Below are 18,801 nucleotides of genomic sequence, written 5' to 3' on the forward strand. Positions count from 1 at the left end.
TTTCTCTGTGTGTACAAGATGAGCCTAGGAAAAGCAAAACAATTCGTCTACCCAAGAGTGGCTTTACAGGGAAAGGTTAAGGAATAATAAAGAGGGATTTAGATCGCACCACTTTACACACATTTATGAGGGAGAAATGCAACACCCAGATAACAAATTCAGTTCAGGTTTTGCTTCCTCTCTCCCTCCCCCTCAACCCCCCTTAGAGATGACATACCCTTCCATTTGTAAATTACTTTAATTTAAATACTTCCAGGTTAGCAAAATGTCTTAACTTTGACATGCCCCAAATTACAAAACAGAAACAAAATCTCTTGACAAAGGGTAAGAAAAAAAAATATAATCCAAGCCCAAACCTCCTTTCCTAAGCTGGAGTTTACGGTCTGTGAGCTGGCTGCCCTCCAGAGTCTGACACAATGTCTGGAGCACACAGAGCAGCTGGAATTAATTTTCTTCCTCCAAATCTATGCACTTTCATATGAAGTCGTGTTCTGGCACTGCCGCCTAAAAGACAGTTCAGTGCAAAAAATCTAACCCTGGCCGTGTTTCTCTGCAACCCAGCACTCGCTGAGCCAACAGCAAAAAAGGAGAAGAGGACGAAAAAAAAATTAGAGAAAGAAAAGCCCTTTCCCTTCCCCCACACATACACAGACGACTGTACCAAACAGGGGGGCTATTCATGGCTGTTCAGAAATGGGTCACAAGGAGAAATGTTTGCAGATAAAACCAACACTTCTTTTTCTTTTTTTTTTTTTTTCCTTCTTCCTTTTTCTTTTTTTTTCTTTCCCTTTTTTTCTTTTTTTAAATAAACATCATGGAGGCCCCTGGAAGGCGCTGGGGATGTTTGAGAGTCAAGGTCCTGCTGATCCCTTCCGCCTCCCATGCGCATGGCTCCCACGCCAGCCCCGATGCGCAGCCCCCCTCCGTGGGGGCCCAGATCCCATCAAGCCACCTCCTCCAAGTCCAAGTCACTGCGGGGAGTCCAGGGGGGCCATGTGGGCATCACACTGCTGCTCCTCGCCTGGGTTGGTGGTGGGGCCGGGGGAAGGAGGGAGGCGTCCAAGGCACTCCCAGGCGGTCCCGTCACAAAATCACACACTGGAGTCTGTGGGAGCCCGTGGCTCTGTCCCCTCGCCATTTGGTCTTTTTCTTCTTCTTCTGGCTTTTCTCTGGGATCTGTTGCCTGTTTTGGGAGACAGACAGGAAAATAAGCAGATGAGACACAAGGCTGTCTCAGACATCAGCATCCTGAGCCCTGGGCAGCCAGCAGAATGGCATCTTGGCGTGCATATGTATATCTCCATATACCCTTCCACCACCACGTGGCTTTTCATGCTACACAGGGAACAAGACAACTGCCTGCATTTTTAAGGAAAGAGGAAAGAAGCCATAAGGAAACATTAAGGCTAATGGCAGGGATGTATGTCCTGCCATGACACTATGCCTCCGGTTGCCCTGGGTGAACTGCTGCCTCCTCCCCTGCCAGGGGGCTGCTCTGGGAAACAGAGCAACATCATCCATCACACTGCTGCTAGTGCTCATTATGGAAGAAGATGAAAGAGATACAGAGTGCACAGAGAAATAAACCCTCTTGGAAAGATTTGCTTTCAGCCGGCATTGCTCTTTGCCAGCTGTGCTGCTGTGGTCTTGGTTATGGAGGGAGAGGCTAAAAAATAATAATGAACAAACAGAATCTGCTGCCAAAGGGGCTCTGGCCTCCCATGGAAGTTGTGAAGAGCACCAGAGCATGGAGGACAAGCTGAGCCCTGAAAGATGTCCCTGGCTGTCTGAAGTCACAGCCACCCAAAACAGGCAGCTGAAAGCACCGACATCTTCCGTAGATTCAAACAGTGTCTAAATCACCAGCCTGAGAGTTTAAATAGTTCAAACCCAGCCTCTTTGCTATGTTATATGCCGGACACTAACCTGAGTGTCTAAACCAAGTTATCCAGACCAGGATGAGACATAGCTGAGGGACAAATCATTATGGCTTTAGTTGGTGTTTTTCTTACTGCCTCAGCTCTCAAACGTTTGCAACCACCTGAAAAGCTCAGCTTTGACTAGTAAGATTTTTTTTCAGTGAGTATGAAGGCTGGAGGTATGAAAACCATAAAACTTTAAAGCTCAAATAAGCAGCCACAAGCTGTTCACAATGTTCTGGAACCATTTTAGAGATCCAGAAAATCACGTCCCACGGCCGCTCAAGATCTTTGCTGTGACAGTCCCTCTGTATGCACTGCTGCAGCATAAAAGGGGTATCAGGAAATTTAAAAGGTCTATTGGGTGAATTCTATCACCCTCCTCCTTTCTGAACTACTTATAGACGAGGGTTTCCTGCACAAAGCTAAATAAACTGGGAATCAGTCAAGTTCAAGGAGCACAAACAGTGCCAACTCCGAGTGTCCTCACCTTGCAAATGCACATGGGCTCTGAGGAGCCTCTACATTTGTAAGCACTCCAGGAATGCCACAGTTATTAGGGAGTTGTAAATGTACATGTTATTTGGAAAAACTCATTTAAAAAAAGAAAAGCAATACTTGGTAGGGGATGCCATCTGACGGCTGAGGACAGTTTGCAATGTCCAAAGACCAAGTGAAGCTGTTTTGTGGCAAACGACCAACTAAATCACATGGCACCTCTCTTCTCTCTGACTTAACCAGAGTTCCAGCTTTTGTGAACCTCTGGTGCCTCTAACGCTATGGAGAGTTTTACCTGGCTGGCAATAACTTTCATGGTGACTACTCAGGGAAAAGGGTGCATCACCCATTTTTGAAGTTATGAAGTGCATTTTCAGGCCTTGAATTTAGTGACGTGTTATTGCAGAACTCCTTCCAGACTGTCTGGAGATGTGTAATGTAGAGATAGCAAACAGAGCCTCACCATCTTATTCTGGCTATGTTTTTTTCCCCGCAGAGTGGAATAGATGGTGGCAAGAGCTCACTGTAACACAAAAGTAATATCTAGCCAGCCAATGCTGAGTTACAGAACAGTTGGGAAATAGTTTGGGACATTTCCAGCTCAGCTCTGTATTCTCCAAAGACTTTCTGCCCCTGCTTTTGAGACATGTGGGAAGAGTGGGCAGTACCATCTGTTTTTGATGGAGGCTGACTCGAGTCTGTGCTAAGATATTCACAAGTACAAATACACTGTGAATAAATGCCTCATGGTTTAATTGCCGAGCGAGGCACTTTGACTGCATGGTGGGGAAGAGCATGATTTCAGCTCAGCACCCTCCCAAAACATGAAAAATGAGGGCCCAGAAAAATCTGGTGCCAGAAAAACAAATCTTCTCAGAGAGATTTGAGGCTATCAGCCGAGACGCCAAGATGTACATACAGCTCTTTTCCTGCAGGGCAGCCAGCATTCTGGAAAGCAGTCCCTCCCTGCCGGCAGCCAGAGCAGAGGTTTGCCCAGAGAGCAGGCGTTTGCCAAAGCAAGAAACAGCAGCCCATGCCAAAACTGGGAACAAGTCTCTGCAGTCTGAGGAGGAAACCTGTGGCATAGCCATTAGGTCATGCTGCTTCTCATACAAAGCTGCTTAATTTTTTCCATTTAGTGAGCAGAAAATGTTACAAGTCACCTACACCATTAGACTATTGTAGAATTTTTTTGCCAGTCCCCTTTAACCTCTGGCAACATGAGATCCTGAGAGGAAAAAGCTATGAAAACCCAAATTACTGGTAGAGAGCTTTTAACGCCAGCCTTTTAAAGCTGATCATTATTGTAGGCTTTGCACTGTTCATTGAATAATATCGTTTCATCATGGACACAGCTAGTTCTCAACCTGCCTAGTACCGATGTCCTGCAAGGGTAACTAAGAGCTAGTAACATGCCTATGCAGATACAGGACAAGAAAGTTTAATAAACCCCAGAAGTCTCCCACCCCCAACCAAACCACATGACCCCAGAAGTTGGCTCCTGGCTCTCTGGGCCAGGACTCTTGCACGTTTCCACCCCCAGGCAGTAAGCAGGTGAAGAGATTGCAGCTTACCTTATTACCCTCACGAGGTCGTGGAAGGCCTTGTCAACGTTTAGAGGTGGGTCCTTGGCGCTAGTTTCTATATAGGGAATCTGGAGGAGAGAAGCGTATCATGGAAGAAATTAGTAACAGCCTGCATGTTGGTAGCAAACCAGTTTCAAGATGAAAAACCCTAAAAGCTGGAGTAATTGGGTGCCTAAGAGACCAGGGAAATACAGGTAAACAGTGTTGTCATGGCACTGCTATCAACACCTTCACGATCACAGCAAGGTCAGTGAGTGCTCAACAAAAGGTTCAGAATAAGCACCAGGCAAACCAGCTGCTATCAGAGCTCTGGGTTTATAATACTCTTAGGTTTCATGTTGTCAGATGTTCTCTCCCCCTAATCTGTGCTTGCAGACATGAAAATAGCCGAAGGTTGTTGAAAGACAAGCACTTGCCAAAATTCTTGCTTGCCACATTTTATTAGGACTACTGCATGAATATTTCACGACTACAATTCCCCTTCAGTGTAAAATGATCTTCTCCTTCAATGTCTGACAGCCAGATGGGGCCTCCTGGAGTGCCTGTCCAGCATGCTGGCTGATTTATAAAGCTGCCTCTGATAAGGTATTTTTGTACACGGCTTTTTCCAAAGCATGCACGTACAGATGGGTGCAACATGTTATGCTGCAGTTTAGGTGACCTGGATCCTACAGAAATGAGCTTCTCTGGGGAGGGGAGGGAGTGGACTTGCCCTGCCAAACTCCCATTGTGGCTTGTTTAGAAACACCGAACAGCTTGCTGTTTAGGCATAGCAAGCTGCCAAGAGGTCTCAGGCTTGTTTGCCTTTGCTTTTCCATTCACTTCCTCCTAGGGAGTTGTCTCCCTCTGGGTGTTCAGGACTGCTGGCATTTAGAGGTGATTAGTGGCGTAGGGTGTGATCTACACCCATCTAAGACCAATTTCTCAGGCTAAACTACAGCATGAATAATGCAGAGCTAATCTGGTGGGCCATACTTATGTAGGCTTAACAACCTTGTAACTTCATTATCTTTAACAAGCTCACATCCTACAGACACCTGGGTATACTTCCTAATGTCTGACTCCACCTTTTCACTCCAGGAGAGAGCACTTTCTTCCCTCATTTTGAATATTTCACATTTCTCACCACTTGCAGACACTTCATACAAATGTCTTTGTGATGGCCACAGTGTTGCTACAGCCCAGCGCTCAGCAGAGCTCCTAGTTTCAGCGATGAACTGGCCCTGCTGAAAGGCAACTGCGTACTGCTGTATAGCTACTACATTGCAGTAGTCAAAAATGTAATTGCAAATGTTCGATTGTAAGAGAAATACTTTAATTCTGCTCCAAATGAGATGAGAATTCAATTCTGAACGCCTGTAATGGGACTTAGAACAACCAATTAAACAATCCTGCAAACTTACATTATGTTTTGTTGCCATTTCTCTTCCCTGTTCTCTTGTAATTTTCCGCAAATGCATTAGATCAACTTTGTTCGCCACCAAAATCATTGGAAAGGACTCTCTGGAAAAAATCAAAACCACCACCCAATTATTAGCAGACTACAATGAAAAATGTTGAGCGTAAGTTTCACTTTCTGCTGCTGACATCATCTAACATTCTCAGCTACAGACATACCACATATGTAACAGACCAAATGAACACACTTCAGCCCCCTGACTGTGCTACACATATGTTCATATTGTAAAAATTCACTTCTCAAGTTCCATGCATGCACACATTCATCCTTATTTGCAAGCACTTCAGGGACTTTGTGTCATTGTTTTTGCAATGTCTGATAATAGCTAAGCCTGAAGATCCAATTTGATGAAGAAAGAACTACAGAATTAGTCAGGAAATTAACGGAGACATAGAGGCAGCTCTTGAACAGGAGATCGTGACTCTTTTTGTAACAGTTCAGGCATCTCAGTAACTACGTATCTTGGAAGCTGCTTCACACTACAAGGTAACAAGACATGTGGCAGAACTGATGTCAGTCCATGTCCTGGTCATCCACTGAAAGCAACCACTGGGGGAGAAAAGATGTGCACTGATAGCTGGAGTTTAGAGCGGCATCAAATGGGGTAGAAGAGATCCCTATCAGCTGTTACCCCAAGAAAAATTGGCTGTTACCCCAAGAAAGACTGGCAGTGGTAGCTGGAAGGAGGTTGGAGGGAACCAGCTTAGTCTCACTAAGCTTCCAGATGCTATTACCTACCATCTTCTCCTTCTAATCCCAGAGCAAAACCATGATGAACAACCACCCTTTCCTACCATAACCATCTACCTCTGCAATAATGCTCAGTACTTAACTTTACCAGGCATATAAGTGACTGTATTCAGCTACCGCCTGAGAAGAGACCCATCTAACCACAGCTTGTCCAGTGTGAGGCTCCCTCGATGGGGGTGGGTCAGGCTCTCACCTGGCAGAAACCCCCATAGCTCCAGTGACTAAACAGAACCAAGGCATTTCATGTCATGGGAGGTCCTGGCAGCGCAGCGCTGCCCACCCCACCTCTCACACTGGAGCCTCTCCTGGCTCAAGGATTCAAGGCCAGGTTGGACAGGGCGTTGAGCAACCTGATCTAGTGGAAGGTGTCCCTGCCCATGGCAGGGCTGCTGGAACTAGATGACTGCTAAGGTCCCTTACAACCCAAACTGTTCTAATATTCCATGATTCCTTTGGCTGCATGCCACAGAAAGCAAAGTTGTGCTTCAGAGCCTTTACCCACTGCTAGGAGGGAGGAGCTTCCTTCTGATAAGTGACAGTTACTGCAGTATTAGTTTCTTATATTTAACTTTAAACCCTCCAAAAATGATTCCAGTGTTCTCTGCTGTAACAGAGCTGATTTTACTGGGGTAAGGAGCAGCTGGCTGTACTCATTTCTGCGTAAAACACTTCTCTGAGTAACTCTGGATTTTCAAACAGCATTTCTGTGTCATTTTTCATCGAGATGATAAGGGCTTCATCTTCTCTCTGGCACATCGCCTCATTGCTCTGGCTAGAAAAACACTGTACTGCATTCTGCATTTTAAATGAGTCTTACAAGTTATTCGTTCTGCTAATGTGGCTTTGATTTAATTTGAATGCCTAAGCATTGATATATCTTGACTCTGATCATTCTGGAGCAAAACACTTGCTTGTCTGGATTATTTGATTCCTTTTTGGCTTGCAGCACATTGATAAGAAAGGGATTACATTTGGACAGTATCTGATTTGCCTTGTTTACATCAGGTATAAGACTCTATGGGGATTTTGTTCCCTGTTGCAAGATGTATGATTGCTAGTTGGACAAAACTACTAGAAAGTTTTACTGTAATGAAGGTTTTGGAAACAAACAGGAGGAAGGCTTTGTACAGCTCTGCTAACACAGCAGCCTGCAATTCCTTCGGATTTTAATGTGCCAAAACTGCTAGCTTGAAAACCAGAGCGATGCTGTGCTCCCAGCCACCCGCAGGTCTGGCAGGAAGGTTCCTTTACTCACACTGCTCCTACTGCTGTGATTTGCTAAGCAAGCTCAGGTTTTGGACGAAACGTTAAGCTCCTCATGCTCTGCACTTCTGCGGCGTTGAGCAGGGAAACACAAACAACCTCACCAGCCTGTTTCACTTCCTGCTTCTCACACGCTGGCTGTGGTGTTTGCACAGCATACGCAGAAGTAAAAGTTTCAGTCCAGAGCAAAACAATGAATACTGCATCTTATTTTCACAACGTTAAATTAGATAAAACTGACATCGGTTTGAGGCAGGTTACAGGAAACGCTGTCCTATCTTCTTTGGCTTTCAGAAACAGATTTAATTTGCCTCAAGCTGAGCCGGCAGTGAAGAAAAGACTGTCATGATCTGGGAGGCTGACTGACTGACTGACATTTTTCTTCATTTAGATAAAATCAAAGGACGTGTTTTCCTTTACTTTTCACTCTTGTGGGCTCCACTCTGGATGCTTTACTGGAAGAGCTGTCAGCTGTGAACCTCACATGATAGGAGTCCACCCTTCCTGTGGGGAAGTTATTCAGAGCTGTGAAAGGAAGCCAGCAACAAGGCCTGAACCCTCTGGTGGCTTTTCTTGATGACTTACATAATTAAAAGCCATTATGAATGGAAAAACTAAGTGTTTCAAAGCTGCAGATGTATAAGGGCTTAATTCACACCCCACCCAGTGAGGATGGGTTCATCACCTCTTGAACCAGGGTGGGAAGAGGGAGTTATCTCTCAGATAAACTGGCAGCTTCCCCTCTCTCTATCAGGATGCATTTGCTTACCATGATTAAACTCTCATTGCTACCTTCTCCCATGCACGCAAAAGGGGGGGAGCAGGCGACCTTTTTTGCTTACTCCTCAGTCACGCAGAGATGCTTTATTCACTAAAAATGGTTTTGCTGCAGAGCACAATGCTTTAACTGCATTACACCCCTTGTAAGTAATACAGTTCTTTCCAACATTGGGCATTTGCCCTTTCAAGACACTTGTTCACAGCCTCAAATCATGCAGGACCTTATAAGGTTTGTTTGGCACAAACCGAAACCAGTGAAAGGAGGATGCTGCCAGAACACACAACATGATTAGGCCTAAATGCTTGCTGACTCTCTGCTGGTGTTCCCAAAGTGCCTGCACTCTGCACAAAGCATCCTTTCTCCCCTCTTCAGAGCCAAACTGGTTACCTTCAAAGCTGTCTGATCTGCCTTTCTCACACTGCTCTGTCACACCACTCTGGTAGGAGTTTCTCCCTTCCAGACCTTCCAGACCTAGCATTAAGACTCCATCCTAACACTACTGAACTTTTAAACGTTGAAACCACTACATGCTTATTGGAAGTGATAAAACACTTCTTATTGCTCATATGTAGGTGCACAAACCCACACACAAGGATTTGCCCCGGGACACCCAGGAGACAAAAGGCAGGATGAGACCTGCAACCGCCCCAGTGGCACAGTCTCCAGCAGCAGAAGCAGGGTCAGGCAGCGCCTGTCTTCACAGCACCCACCTGTCCTTGACTCTGAGGATCAGCTGGTGGAAGCGGTCCACATGCTCGAAGCTGGCCTTGTCCGTCACTGAGTAGACTATAAGAAAACCATCTCCAGTCCTCATGTATTGCTCTCGCATTGCGCTGAACTCCTCTTGGCCTGCAGTATCCAGAACTAGGATAGAAGAAACAAAGGGTTTCAGGTATTGGGAGGTCCTGCAGCTGCTGTCACTGCTATGTGTCCTACATGGCTTTTCTGACTCCACTGGACTTGGTCCTCTCAAAGGCTGCAAGATTTGGTGATAACAAATTGGATGGACAAGGTGGTTTCTTGTTACAAAACAAAAACCACTCCCAGATCCCACTCATCACTGTGTGCCTACTGTGGGAGTGGATGGATGGGAAGAAGACTACCTGGATTTTACTTTCCTTTTCCAGTACAAAATACTGACCACTGAACCTGGGGAGTTACTCCTCTGGCAAGATATGGCTCAAAGTTATTCACAGCCCTCCATTATTCCCTCTCCCAGCTTTCTCTGTTCCCCTCATGGAAAAACCCAAGACTAGAAGAGTAAGTAAATGCCAATTTAAATGTCAGGGACAATCTACAAGCTGCATGGTAAAGCAGAGCTGGGAGAAAACCCAGAATAATAGCTACAAGCATTTTCCTTTTCTCGGTACCTGGATATTACTTCTACACTATCACATGCTTTCAGAGCAAGACTTGAGAAGGAGGGCTGAACAAGAGGACGAACAAGAGTTCATCAGTTTAGGCTATGCCAGTACAAACATGGTGTGAGCTCAGACTGCATCAGCTGCTCAGAAATAATATTCCTAATGCATCACTGTATCCTAGAGACAAACACAGGACCTTCATAACAACTGGGAACATTTTCACATTCCAGTCAGCTGGGCTGGGTGGGAAAACTTCCCACCTCCACTTGTACAACACATCGCAAGCATCTGCTGCCCACAAGTGACGGGGAAAGCCCAGGGCACAGGTGGATGGAGGCTGTGGCAGGAGCATACTGCTGATGGAGCAGCAAAGCTTGATACAGGTTTTTCTAGTCTGAGCAGGCCCACAGTCCCAGCAAGGTGCTCCTGTAGGGGTAAGTACTCAGCCTGCGCCAGTTTCCAGATGGGCCCAGGATAAAGCCCACTTTACTGCTGGTGTTACTTGCTGAACCAGCATGGGTGACCACAGGTGGACATGCTGCATGTCACAGTGCACCCCCACAAGCCAGCCCACACACTTTCGCTGTATGTCTGCAGGAAAGGCAGCTATGCTGTAAGACCTGGAGACCTTATTTGGTGATAGCAGGCCCTTAAAGCCTTCAACTTAATTTGCCTGCCTTAGCTGGTCTTGAATGTCTGTTTCCATGAGCCCTTAAAGTGAAAATTGCTTCTAGGGTCTTCTAGAGACCCTGAGATTTAGGCTTGTTTGCCAAATAACTGGAGCTTGATGGAAAGTCATGGGTATCTCTTCATGGCTTTTTAACCTCTCATTGTGCTTCTCCCCTCTAAATCTAGGAAACGAGGCCCTCAGCTCAAAGGCATCCAGGCTATTCTTAAGGACTATACAAAAAACAGCCCAAAGACACTCCATGTGCTGGTGAATTTCTATGCCCTGGGCAGAATTGCTCCCATGGAATAAGGCCAGGACAGCGTGGCTAGGATGGAAAAGGAAATCCTTCCTATCCACCCAACCCTTAAGGAGAGGCTGGGCTGCCCTCGTCTGACTCCTGCACCAGCTGGACGTGGTATCAGGGCAGGGCTGAGAGCTGACAACCAACACACACAAACACGCAGGCTTCCCCTCCAACACACACACTCTACTTGTGGTGGAGTAGGACAGCTTCTTGCAGGGGGCTGGGCTCTCCTGCCCTCCCTCCCACCAAGACACGGTAGGTACCCAAGCACAAGCTGCGGGCAGGAAGGTGGAGATGGATGTGCCACATCCTACATGATAATTTGTTTAGAGACTTCCCCTTGCTCTGGCACATTTGCAAACCTCAATGAAACACATGAGGAGCATCCAGCTCTGCTTTTGCATCCATCAACCCATCCCCAGGCTGATGCCCCTCCAAAGCTTTGCATCCCCTGTGAGAGGGCAGGGGACAAGTCCTGGGTGAAAGCTGTGGGGATACCCAAGAGACAGAATGGGGCTGTGCTCCTACCACTCCTACCTCGCCTGGATCTTGGCCATGGCATCACGCTAAACACAGGCAGAGCTGCAGTGTCAGCAGCTGCTATTTAAAGGGAATTCACTTGCAGCATTTGTAGAAAGGCAAGCAAGTCCAGGCAGCATTTAAAATGGCACGTTGAAAATGCAAGTAAAAGACATGCAGCAGTGAATGTTAAGGTTAACCTCAGATGGGCTATTCACACAAAGTTAAACATCACATAGATGGCCAAAGAAAGTCTTTAACTTCAAATTTGCTCTTCATAAAGATAATCCCATATCCTAACACTTCTGTGCTACATGAATTGGAAACAGAGAAGACAGTGCGATCTGGATCCTTTGTAGGCAGGATGGGACTACATTCTGGAAAGCATCATCAGCAAAAAAAGGCAGGATGCAAGTGGCTTTTCCTGTGGCATAAAAGCTTCAAGAAGACTCTTACAGAAATGGGAAAGTAGCGAGGAGAAACCTTGCGAAGGTGAAACTGAGAAGGTGATTCGACTGGGTTCCCAAAGGGGTGAGGATATTTACAATGTTAGCCAGCATTCCCCTTGTTTTAAAATTCCCGTTTCTGCAGACAGGATGCCAGAAGACACAGAAATAATAATGAACAGAGAAGTACTATGAGCTCTCTTTTCCCCTGGTACACTTTAAAACAGCAGTTGCCTCTTACTGGCAGTTGCCCCACTGGCAGCGCATAAAAGCCAGTGCGGAAACAAGACTGGACCAGAGCACAGCAGGTTTCCCCTACCTCATTCTTCCAAGAACTGAAATCAGATTCATAGGCTGCACAGCTCATGATCAGGGACTTCCAGCAGCAAACTTGGTGAAGTTCCCACAAACTTGACCAAGAAAGAAGCAAGGAACAGTGTTAACAAAAGCGTTTGGATAAAGACTGAGGAGAGAGAAGCCAGGGATTACGTCTGGTGTAGGAACAGACATCATCCAGAGAGGGCAAAACCGTTTTACAGAGCTATCACATAATCAGCTGGAGACTAAACTAAGAGCAATTAGGCTGTGAAAGCCCAGCAGGGAGGCCTCCTGCTTTGCAGGTAAGAGGCTGCTGAGCAAAGAGATGGCCTTTTCTGCTTTCCAGTGGATGTAACCCCAACTGTTGTGATGAATTCCTTGCTAATTGAATCCTGCCCCCTTACAGCTCTCCACACTACTTTCCTGTCAATCCTGATGGGTTATGCAAGAGTGTGGCTGTTTAGAGAGCACTTTTGAGCAGAGACAGAAGCCCAGGAATACACAGGAATTTTTAGCCCAAAATAGAGGCACTTGGGTGATTACAGGTATTTTGTGTGGCAAAATGTCTCTGCAACTGAGAGTGCTGAGTGCCCATTCAGAAACACAGGCATGTAAATCTAAGCCAAGGGCAGAGGCATACTATGAAACCTGTCACAGCACTGTTTTTTTTCTAGAGCCTAGGCTAGATTCAGTACAAACACAGCCTTCAGAACCTTCAGAGAGCTCAGATCTGGTTGTACAGATGAGTTCTTCTTCTCTTTTCATACCTAGGCACATTCCTTCTTATGTCTTTATCTTCTTATTGCTGGGCAGCTAGATGCATAGATCAACTCATGGGAGTTTCTTCATTATCCATGGCATCTAAGGGGCCAAAGGTGATGAGAAAGGCAGGTTAAACCTATTTTCTATCCTTCAGCCCCTGGGTTTCACTGCCTGAATCAGACACCAGCAGCCCGTTCCAGGCACCAACTGCACAATGCTGCAGCCAGCCCTGAAAGCAGCTCAGTGTGGCTCCCCAAGTGCCTTGCCTTCCAGTGTGTCCAGGACACAGTTGTTAGCACCTACCTCGATCTCATGCTCGGAAAGGCAAGCACAATGTGTACAACTTGCGTTTTGAAAGCAGTCTCCAATAAATCTGTTTGGCTATGTAAGTCCAGCACATGCGTAAGCTGTTAAGGGGCTGGATGGGTGAGCAGGCAGATAGGAACCTGAGCTGACAGTGCCAGGGAGAGGAGCTGCACAAAGGAGCAACTCCAGGCGTCTTCTGCTTCTTTGACTTCTTAATATGTAATACAGGAAAAGTCCCTGGAGCAAAGCACAGACCTGGGAATGCAGCACTGTCAGAGGACCACAAGTTACAGAGCGGGACTCATAGTGCTTCTTTCCCCTAGTCTTGCTTTCCTCTTGGCATGGCAGCTCTTCTTCTAAAGGCAAGGACAGAGAGAAACTCCATCCCCAGTTACTCTGCACCTTGATAGTGAAGCTCAAGGGAAAACTTAACTTGACTTGACAAGTCAAACTAACAAGTCCCAGGCTAAGGAAAGTCATCTCCACGGTCTTCGTCTTCCTTCATCAGCAGTGCAGTGGGAGAGGACACCCCCATCAGCCATTTGCTTCAGCTGAGGAATTAGTATTCTGGGTGATGAGCAGTTAGAGTGCAGGGGCCACGGCTTATATTCTGTATTCCCCCGCCCCAAGTCACCCTGAAGAGGTATGAGGTGGCAATGCTTTGCTGCAGGTGAGGTAGGTGCTTCACCTGGTCATTCTGATACTTCCGCTCCTTCCCAGATACAACCACACTGCCCACACTGGTCCAGGAATGAGAGCTTTCCTCCGGCAAACACATGTGATGGGGAAACACGGGCTTTTATGAGCCCTTCTTCTGTGCCCTAACTAAATACACTGATGTTATAACATGGAAAACCCAAGTTCTTTCCCAACTTGAATTCTTGCCCTTTCTTTAAGGAAAAAGAAGAGGGGCCTTCAAAAGAAAGACTTACACATCAATAACCAGAATAAAGATGTGAGCCCTTAAAGGAGCTCTTTCTCTAACAAAGGGCAAGTATTCAAAGCCTTGTGTTTTCCATGTTGCAACATCAAAATTTTCCTGGCAGGAAAAAAATCCCCACAACCCAAGAAAAAAACCCTCTTTCAAGGTTGCAAAATCCCAGCAATTAAGGGAGGAAAAATACTGTACACACAAATAAAAGAACTAAAGTACAAACTTCATTTGAATTTTAATTCTTTCAATGATGCGACCCAGAGTTTAAATAAAAAAAAAAAGAGAGAAAGAAATCAAGCTGCAAACCAACCCTTCTGCCTGCAAGTCTGAAGTGACCTTTGATCTCGCTCTGGCCTCCTGGCTGAATTGTTCCCAAGCTTCCTGAGGAGAAAAGCAGACAGACTGTCCTGGGATGACTAGCAGCAAAAAGTGGTGCATGGGAAACACAAGGGAGCCTGGCAGAAGGAATGGTGCTTGGTGTTACTCCACAGGGCTGCCCACCAGCGCTGTGCAGATCTAGCCCAATGCAAGAACCCCCAGGGATTGAGAGGCAGACTTGGGAAGAAAAGAAACACAATGAAAAACTGAAGCTCAGGAGCAGGAAGACAACTTCTAGGCGGTGAGTGTAATCTAAATCAAACTAGGGTAAGTAAAGGGAAGAGGAGGAAGACTACAGCCTCCTTCCACCAATGCACAGGCACAGTTTCCTGCTTTGCTGGTACCAATTGGCACAGCCCTACTGACAGCAAAGAATTTAGCCCAATTCATCAATAAGCCCAAGCCATATGCTTCTGACCATCTCTTCCTCTCCTCTTCCTTGGCACCTTTTTATCTCTGTGTGGTTTACGAGCCATAAGGATTTTGAACCATTGGGATTTTTTTGCCTTACTAAGGTATTCCACTTTTGTCTTCATGCCCAGATGATTAATTCCATGGCATTTTGCAGCCACACCATCATTTGCGAATTGCTAAGTTAGCCTGCACACAGAGAAGAGTGTACAAAATTAATGACGGCAACTCAATTGGATCAAAGTAGATTAACCCTGGCCCCCACTTGATTCTGACCTGATATGTCTATACAGCACCTGCGTGTGAATTCATTTAACCAAGCACATCAGCATGTTGATTTCAGCATGAATAGCCGGGAATAAATGAAGATAACATATGCTGAGAAAATTGGAGGCTGATCTAAAAGCCTCATTGGGGTGGTAGCAACTGAAAAAAGGGGCTAGCCACAAATTGCTTGTGCCCTCATTCAGGTTAAGTGCCCTGTTCCACTCTACAACACTTGTCCTCCAAACACTGCAACAATGGTCTCTTATAAAGCTGATGTAACGCCAACAATAAAGTATTTTTGTGTAGTGTTGGCCTTGAACACAGCAAGCACAGGTCCCACAATCTTCTGGGAGGCAGGGAAGTATCAAAGACTCTTCTTTGGTGAGAAAATAAGACACAGAGACATGCCCAAGCCAGTGAGCAAATATGTGAAAGTTTGAACATATGTTTGGCTCCAAGGTCTCAAATCTGAAATAAAAGCCTATTCCATTCTACTTTCAGTGAGAGATTTCAGCAAAGGAAAAAAATGCAAGTAAAACATTTCATCACACTGCCAGTTAGTGCTATTGAATGTTAGTGGGTGGAGGTCTTCATGGAGAGAAGCCAAATGCTTTATGCAAGCTGGCTAGCACAAGGGTTTTTTTACAACATAATGCTGGTGTAGATAGCAAATGCCAGAAATGCTTTTTACGGAACTGCTCAGGCAACAGCCTGGAAAAGGGTGGGCTGTGGGTTTGGGGTTTTCTTGTTTGTTTGTTTTCAAGTTGTTGGATGCCAATGTATTTGTTGTTTATTTTTTTAATAACTATTTCTGAAAACTCAGGAACTTACAGAGCCCTTCACGCTATATCCTCACTTGGTAGTCTCCTCGTCTAAAACTGCTCTTATTTTGGCGGTGGGCAGCTTCTGCTTCCTACGGAGGACTGCATGAAAGGATTTGGTCTTAAAGGACAACTGGGAAGTCTAGAATTTATTATGATGCATCTTCACCCTTCCTATCATGTCTGTCCCTAATTTTATACCATAAGGGATTCATGCAACCACGTGTAACCGCAACAAGAGCAGCTGTCCAAGTATATAGTGACCTCTGAGGATGGCCTAGATCCAAAGCCAATAAGCTGTGGCAGAAGACACACATGATAGTCTTCATGCCCTGTTTCTACTAGACAGATAGTAAAGGCTCACATGCTTTTCCAAGCAAGAATACTGTCTTTCTTCCAAAATTCTGATTGTTCAAAATCTCAAGCAGTAAGAAAGAGAAGGAGAAGCTGCAGTTTCACTTCTGTGGCTACAAGGCTTCTGTGGGCATATGAACTCTGAAAGTCAGGGGTTCCCAACATGCCATTCAAGGCCACAGCTGAATTCAGTTCAGCCCAAATGCAGCCACCAAACCCCTTCTGAACAAAAGAAAGGCTTTTTCATTAAAACAAAGGGTTAAGTTACTGCTTGTTGGAAAAACACCTCTTTTCCCATTCCCACCCAGGTCAGGGCTGTTTACTGCTGTTGGGTTTTTTTGTTTGTTTCTTTGTTTGTTTTACCAAACCCAGTCTATGCCAACACCAGTGTGTACAGCACCTGGCACTGTTGTGTCAGATCATGGAGCATACCAGCAAAGATAAAGGTTGCTCGTTTCAGAGGGCTGGATTCTGGACTAAAAGGAAAGTACGGTTTTCATTTACAGCAGGACTGGATTTTTCTTTTATACAATACTGGCATTTAAAAAAGAGGTGCACAGGTACATTATGTGATGATTAATTGAGAGCAGGTCTCTCTGATGCAGTTTAAAACGAGACACATTTGGGCTTTGTACTTAAGAGCACAACCAAGATGTCAAGTATCCAGACCAAGCTTGTGGTCTACCCAGGAAACCCAACCAGCCTCCACGTTCCACTGCTCATGTCATTCCCCCAGTTTTCTGTCCCCACACACCAATGATACATACGCAGAGACACCAAAGATCTTCAGCACCTTGATGACAAAAGGGTGGAGGTAGGAACTTCACCCAAGTAAGGTTAAATTTAGTTCAGTTGTGTTAGTGGCCACATACATGCACTTAGGTAATTAAGGCACGAAATGCTTGCTTTTATGAACTACCTAACTGTTGCATAAAACCAAATAAAACTTGTAACATTTAACAGCAACATTCCCCTTATGGCTACGGTCAGTGTTGCAGCACAAACTAGTAAGCTATAGCTTTAGGTAATATAAGGTATTTTCCGCATCTGCAGAATTAAGACTTTTTTTTTTTTTTTTGGGGGGGGTGTTGGCTGGTTTGGGTTTTCTTGGGTTTTGGGTGCCTTAAAAAAAAAAAAAAAAAAAAGAGAGAGAAAAAAGGCAGTTTTTCTTCAAAGAGCTGAAAGATCTTGGTTGCAGCAATTCTCCAGGCTGCTACCCTACCCATAGTTAAATAAAAAAGGTAACTAGATATGAAAACATCATGCCTGAATGAAGGGAGTTAAGAGGTGTTACAATTCTTCACTGTCAGTGGATGACAGCTTTGATTAAATGTTCTTTCTGGTTATCTTTCCCATTCAGTTACCCACTCAGTGGTATTTCCCAAGGGATGAGCCTAACCGCAATGAAGTACCATTAGCAAGAGCTACCTCACAGTGCTATAATTCATCTTTTGTAGAAACCTACCCCAAATGTCTATGATGATCTATAGGTTTTTACACTTCTGTTAGAAACATTTCTGTGCAGAACTGGAACCAATGCAACTGGAAGCAGAAGTGTTGCTGGAGACCAGCTGCAGACCACACACTGCAGCTCACAGGCCAGTTTGCACTGAAATTCCTGGCAGCCCGCAGAAGAGTAGCAGGAACACAAGGGCACAACACGCTGTGGAAGGCATTGAGGTCTATTTGCATTTATACTCAACTGTAAGGGAAGAGGGAGTATGAGTATAGTTTGCTTACCATCAAGAATTGCCCATTGCCCATCTATTTCTGTGTGCTTCAGATAGGAGTCTTCAATAGTTGGGTCATAATCCGGCACAAAAATCTTCTGGAAAAACTGAATGGTGAGAGCACTCTTCCCCACGCCACCATCTCCAACCACCACCAGCTTGTATGTGGGGAGGTTTTCACTGGGAACGGCACTTGTAGCCATGCTTCCAGCGTGCTAGACCTGCTGAAGAAAGAGATCATCTCTGATCACCCATAAGCAACAAAAAGAGGACAACATGCACAAGGTTGCTTTTACCTCCTGTCTAAGAAGCAAGGATGAAGGCAGCACTGACATCCAGAGTCCTTTTGGACAGGAGCAGCAGCACCTATGCTCCCCAACAGCTCTACCGCAACTCAGACCCATCACTTAGAAGTGCAGACAACCCCACCACTGTGGTTCAGTCTACTCCTGCCTCGTCTACAAGCATCCCTAATTGCCACCCAATGCAAGTGCAGAACTTTTATCATCTAAATACCTTTCCCATAGGGCTGTGCCCACACGGCCATGCCCAAAATCAGCCTGCCTCAGCACATTTTTCAAGCTTCAGATAACTTCCAGTTGTCAGTGACCAAATCCCATTGATAAACCACAGCCGTGCTATTGTTCACTGCTTAGCCCAGGGTACAGCAGGCATTAAATGGTGCTTCATTCACAGGGTACAGCAAGCATCCTGGAGCCAGACCCACAGGCAGAACCAGCAATGATGGATGAAACTGGACCTAAAGGTCCAATCCTGGCTCTGTGGGAGACATAAATGCACTCAGCCGCTCTCTTTTGTCTCATCTTTAAGTTCAAGTAATAAAAACTAGGCGGCAGCAGGCCAGGAACAACAGGTGTCTTTTGTTTTGCCTTTTTTTGCCTTTTCTCTTTTTCAACAGCCCCAACCCTGCTGTGGCAGGAAGGCTGGTTTCTGTGGCTAT

The 18,801-nt window shown here is 45.6% G+C and overlaps 1 protein-coding gene across 6 annotated transcripts in view; it reads right to left on the minus strand.

Annotated features, from left to right (window-relative positions):
* Nucleotides 1-219: 219 nt before the first annotated feature.
* Nucleotides 220-18,801, minus strand: part of MRAS (muscle RAS oncogene homolog) — a 38,541-nt gene continuing 19,959 nt past the window's right edge. For 4 of the 6 annotated variants that reach the window (XM_065671512.1, XM_065671516.1, XM_065671513.1 and 1 more), the window contains 5 exons: nt 17,851-18,061; nt 8,967-9,120; nt 5,407-5,506; nt 3,992-4,071; nt 220-1,183 (listed from right to left, as the gene is read on the minus strand). In XM_065671512.1, coding sequence (XP_065527584.1) covers nt 1,084-1,183; nt 3,992-4,071; nt 5,407-5,506; nt 8,967-9,120; nt 17,851-18,043 — 627 coding nt within the window. In that variant the 5' untranslated portion in view covers nt 18,044-18,061 and the 3' untranslated portion in view covers nt 220-1,083. Of the gene's footprint in view, nt 1,184-3,991; nt 4,072-5,406; nt 5,507-8,966; nt 9,121-17,850; nt 18,065-18,801 lie in introns of all 6 variants that reach the window. The other 2 variants (XM_065671518.1, XM_065671515.1) reach the window with 1 other exon arrangement.

Source organism: Lathamus discolor, chromosome 3, assembly GCF_037157495.1.
Source record: "Lathamus discolor isolate bLatDis1 chromosome 3, bLatDis1.hap1, whole genome shotgun sequence".
NCBI classification, from domain to species: domain Eukaryota; kingdom Metazoa; phylum Chordata; class Aves; order Psittaciformes; family Psittacidae; genus Lathamus; species Lathamus discolor.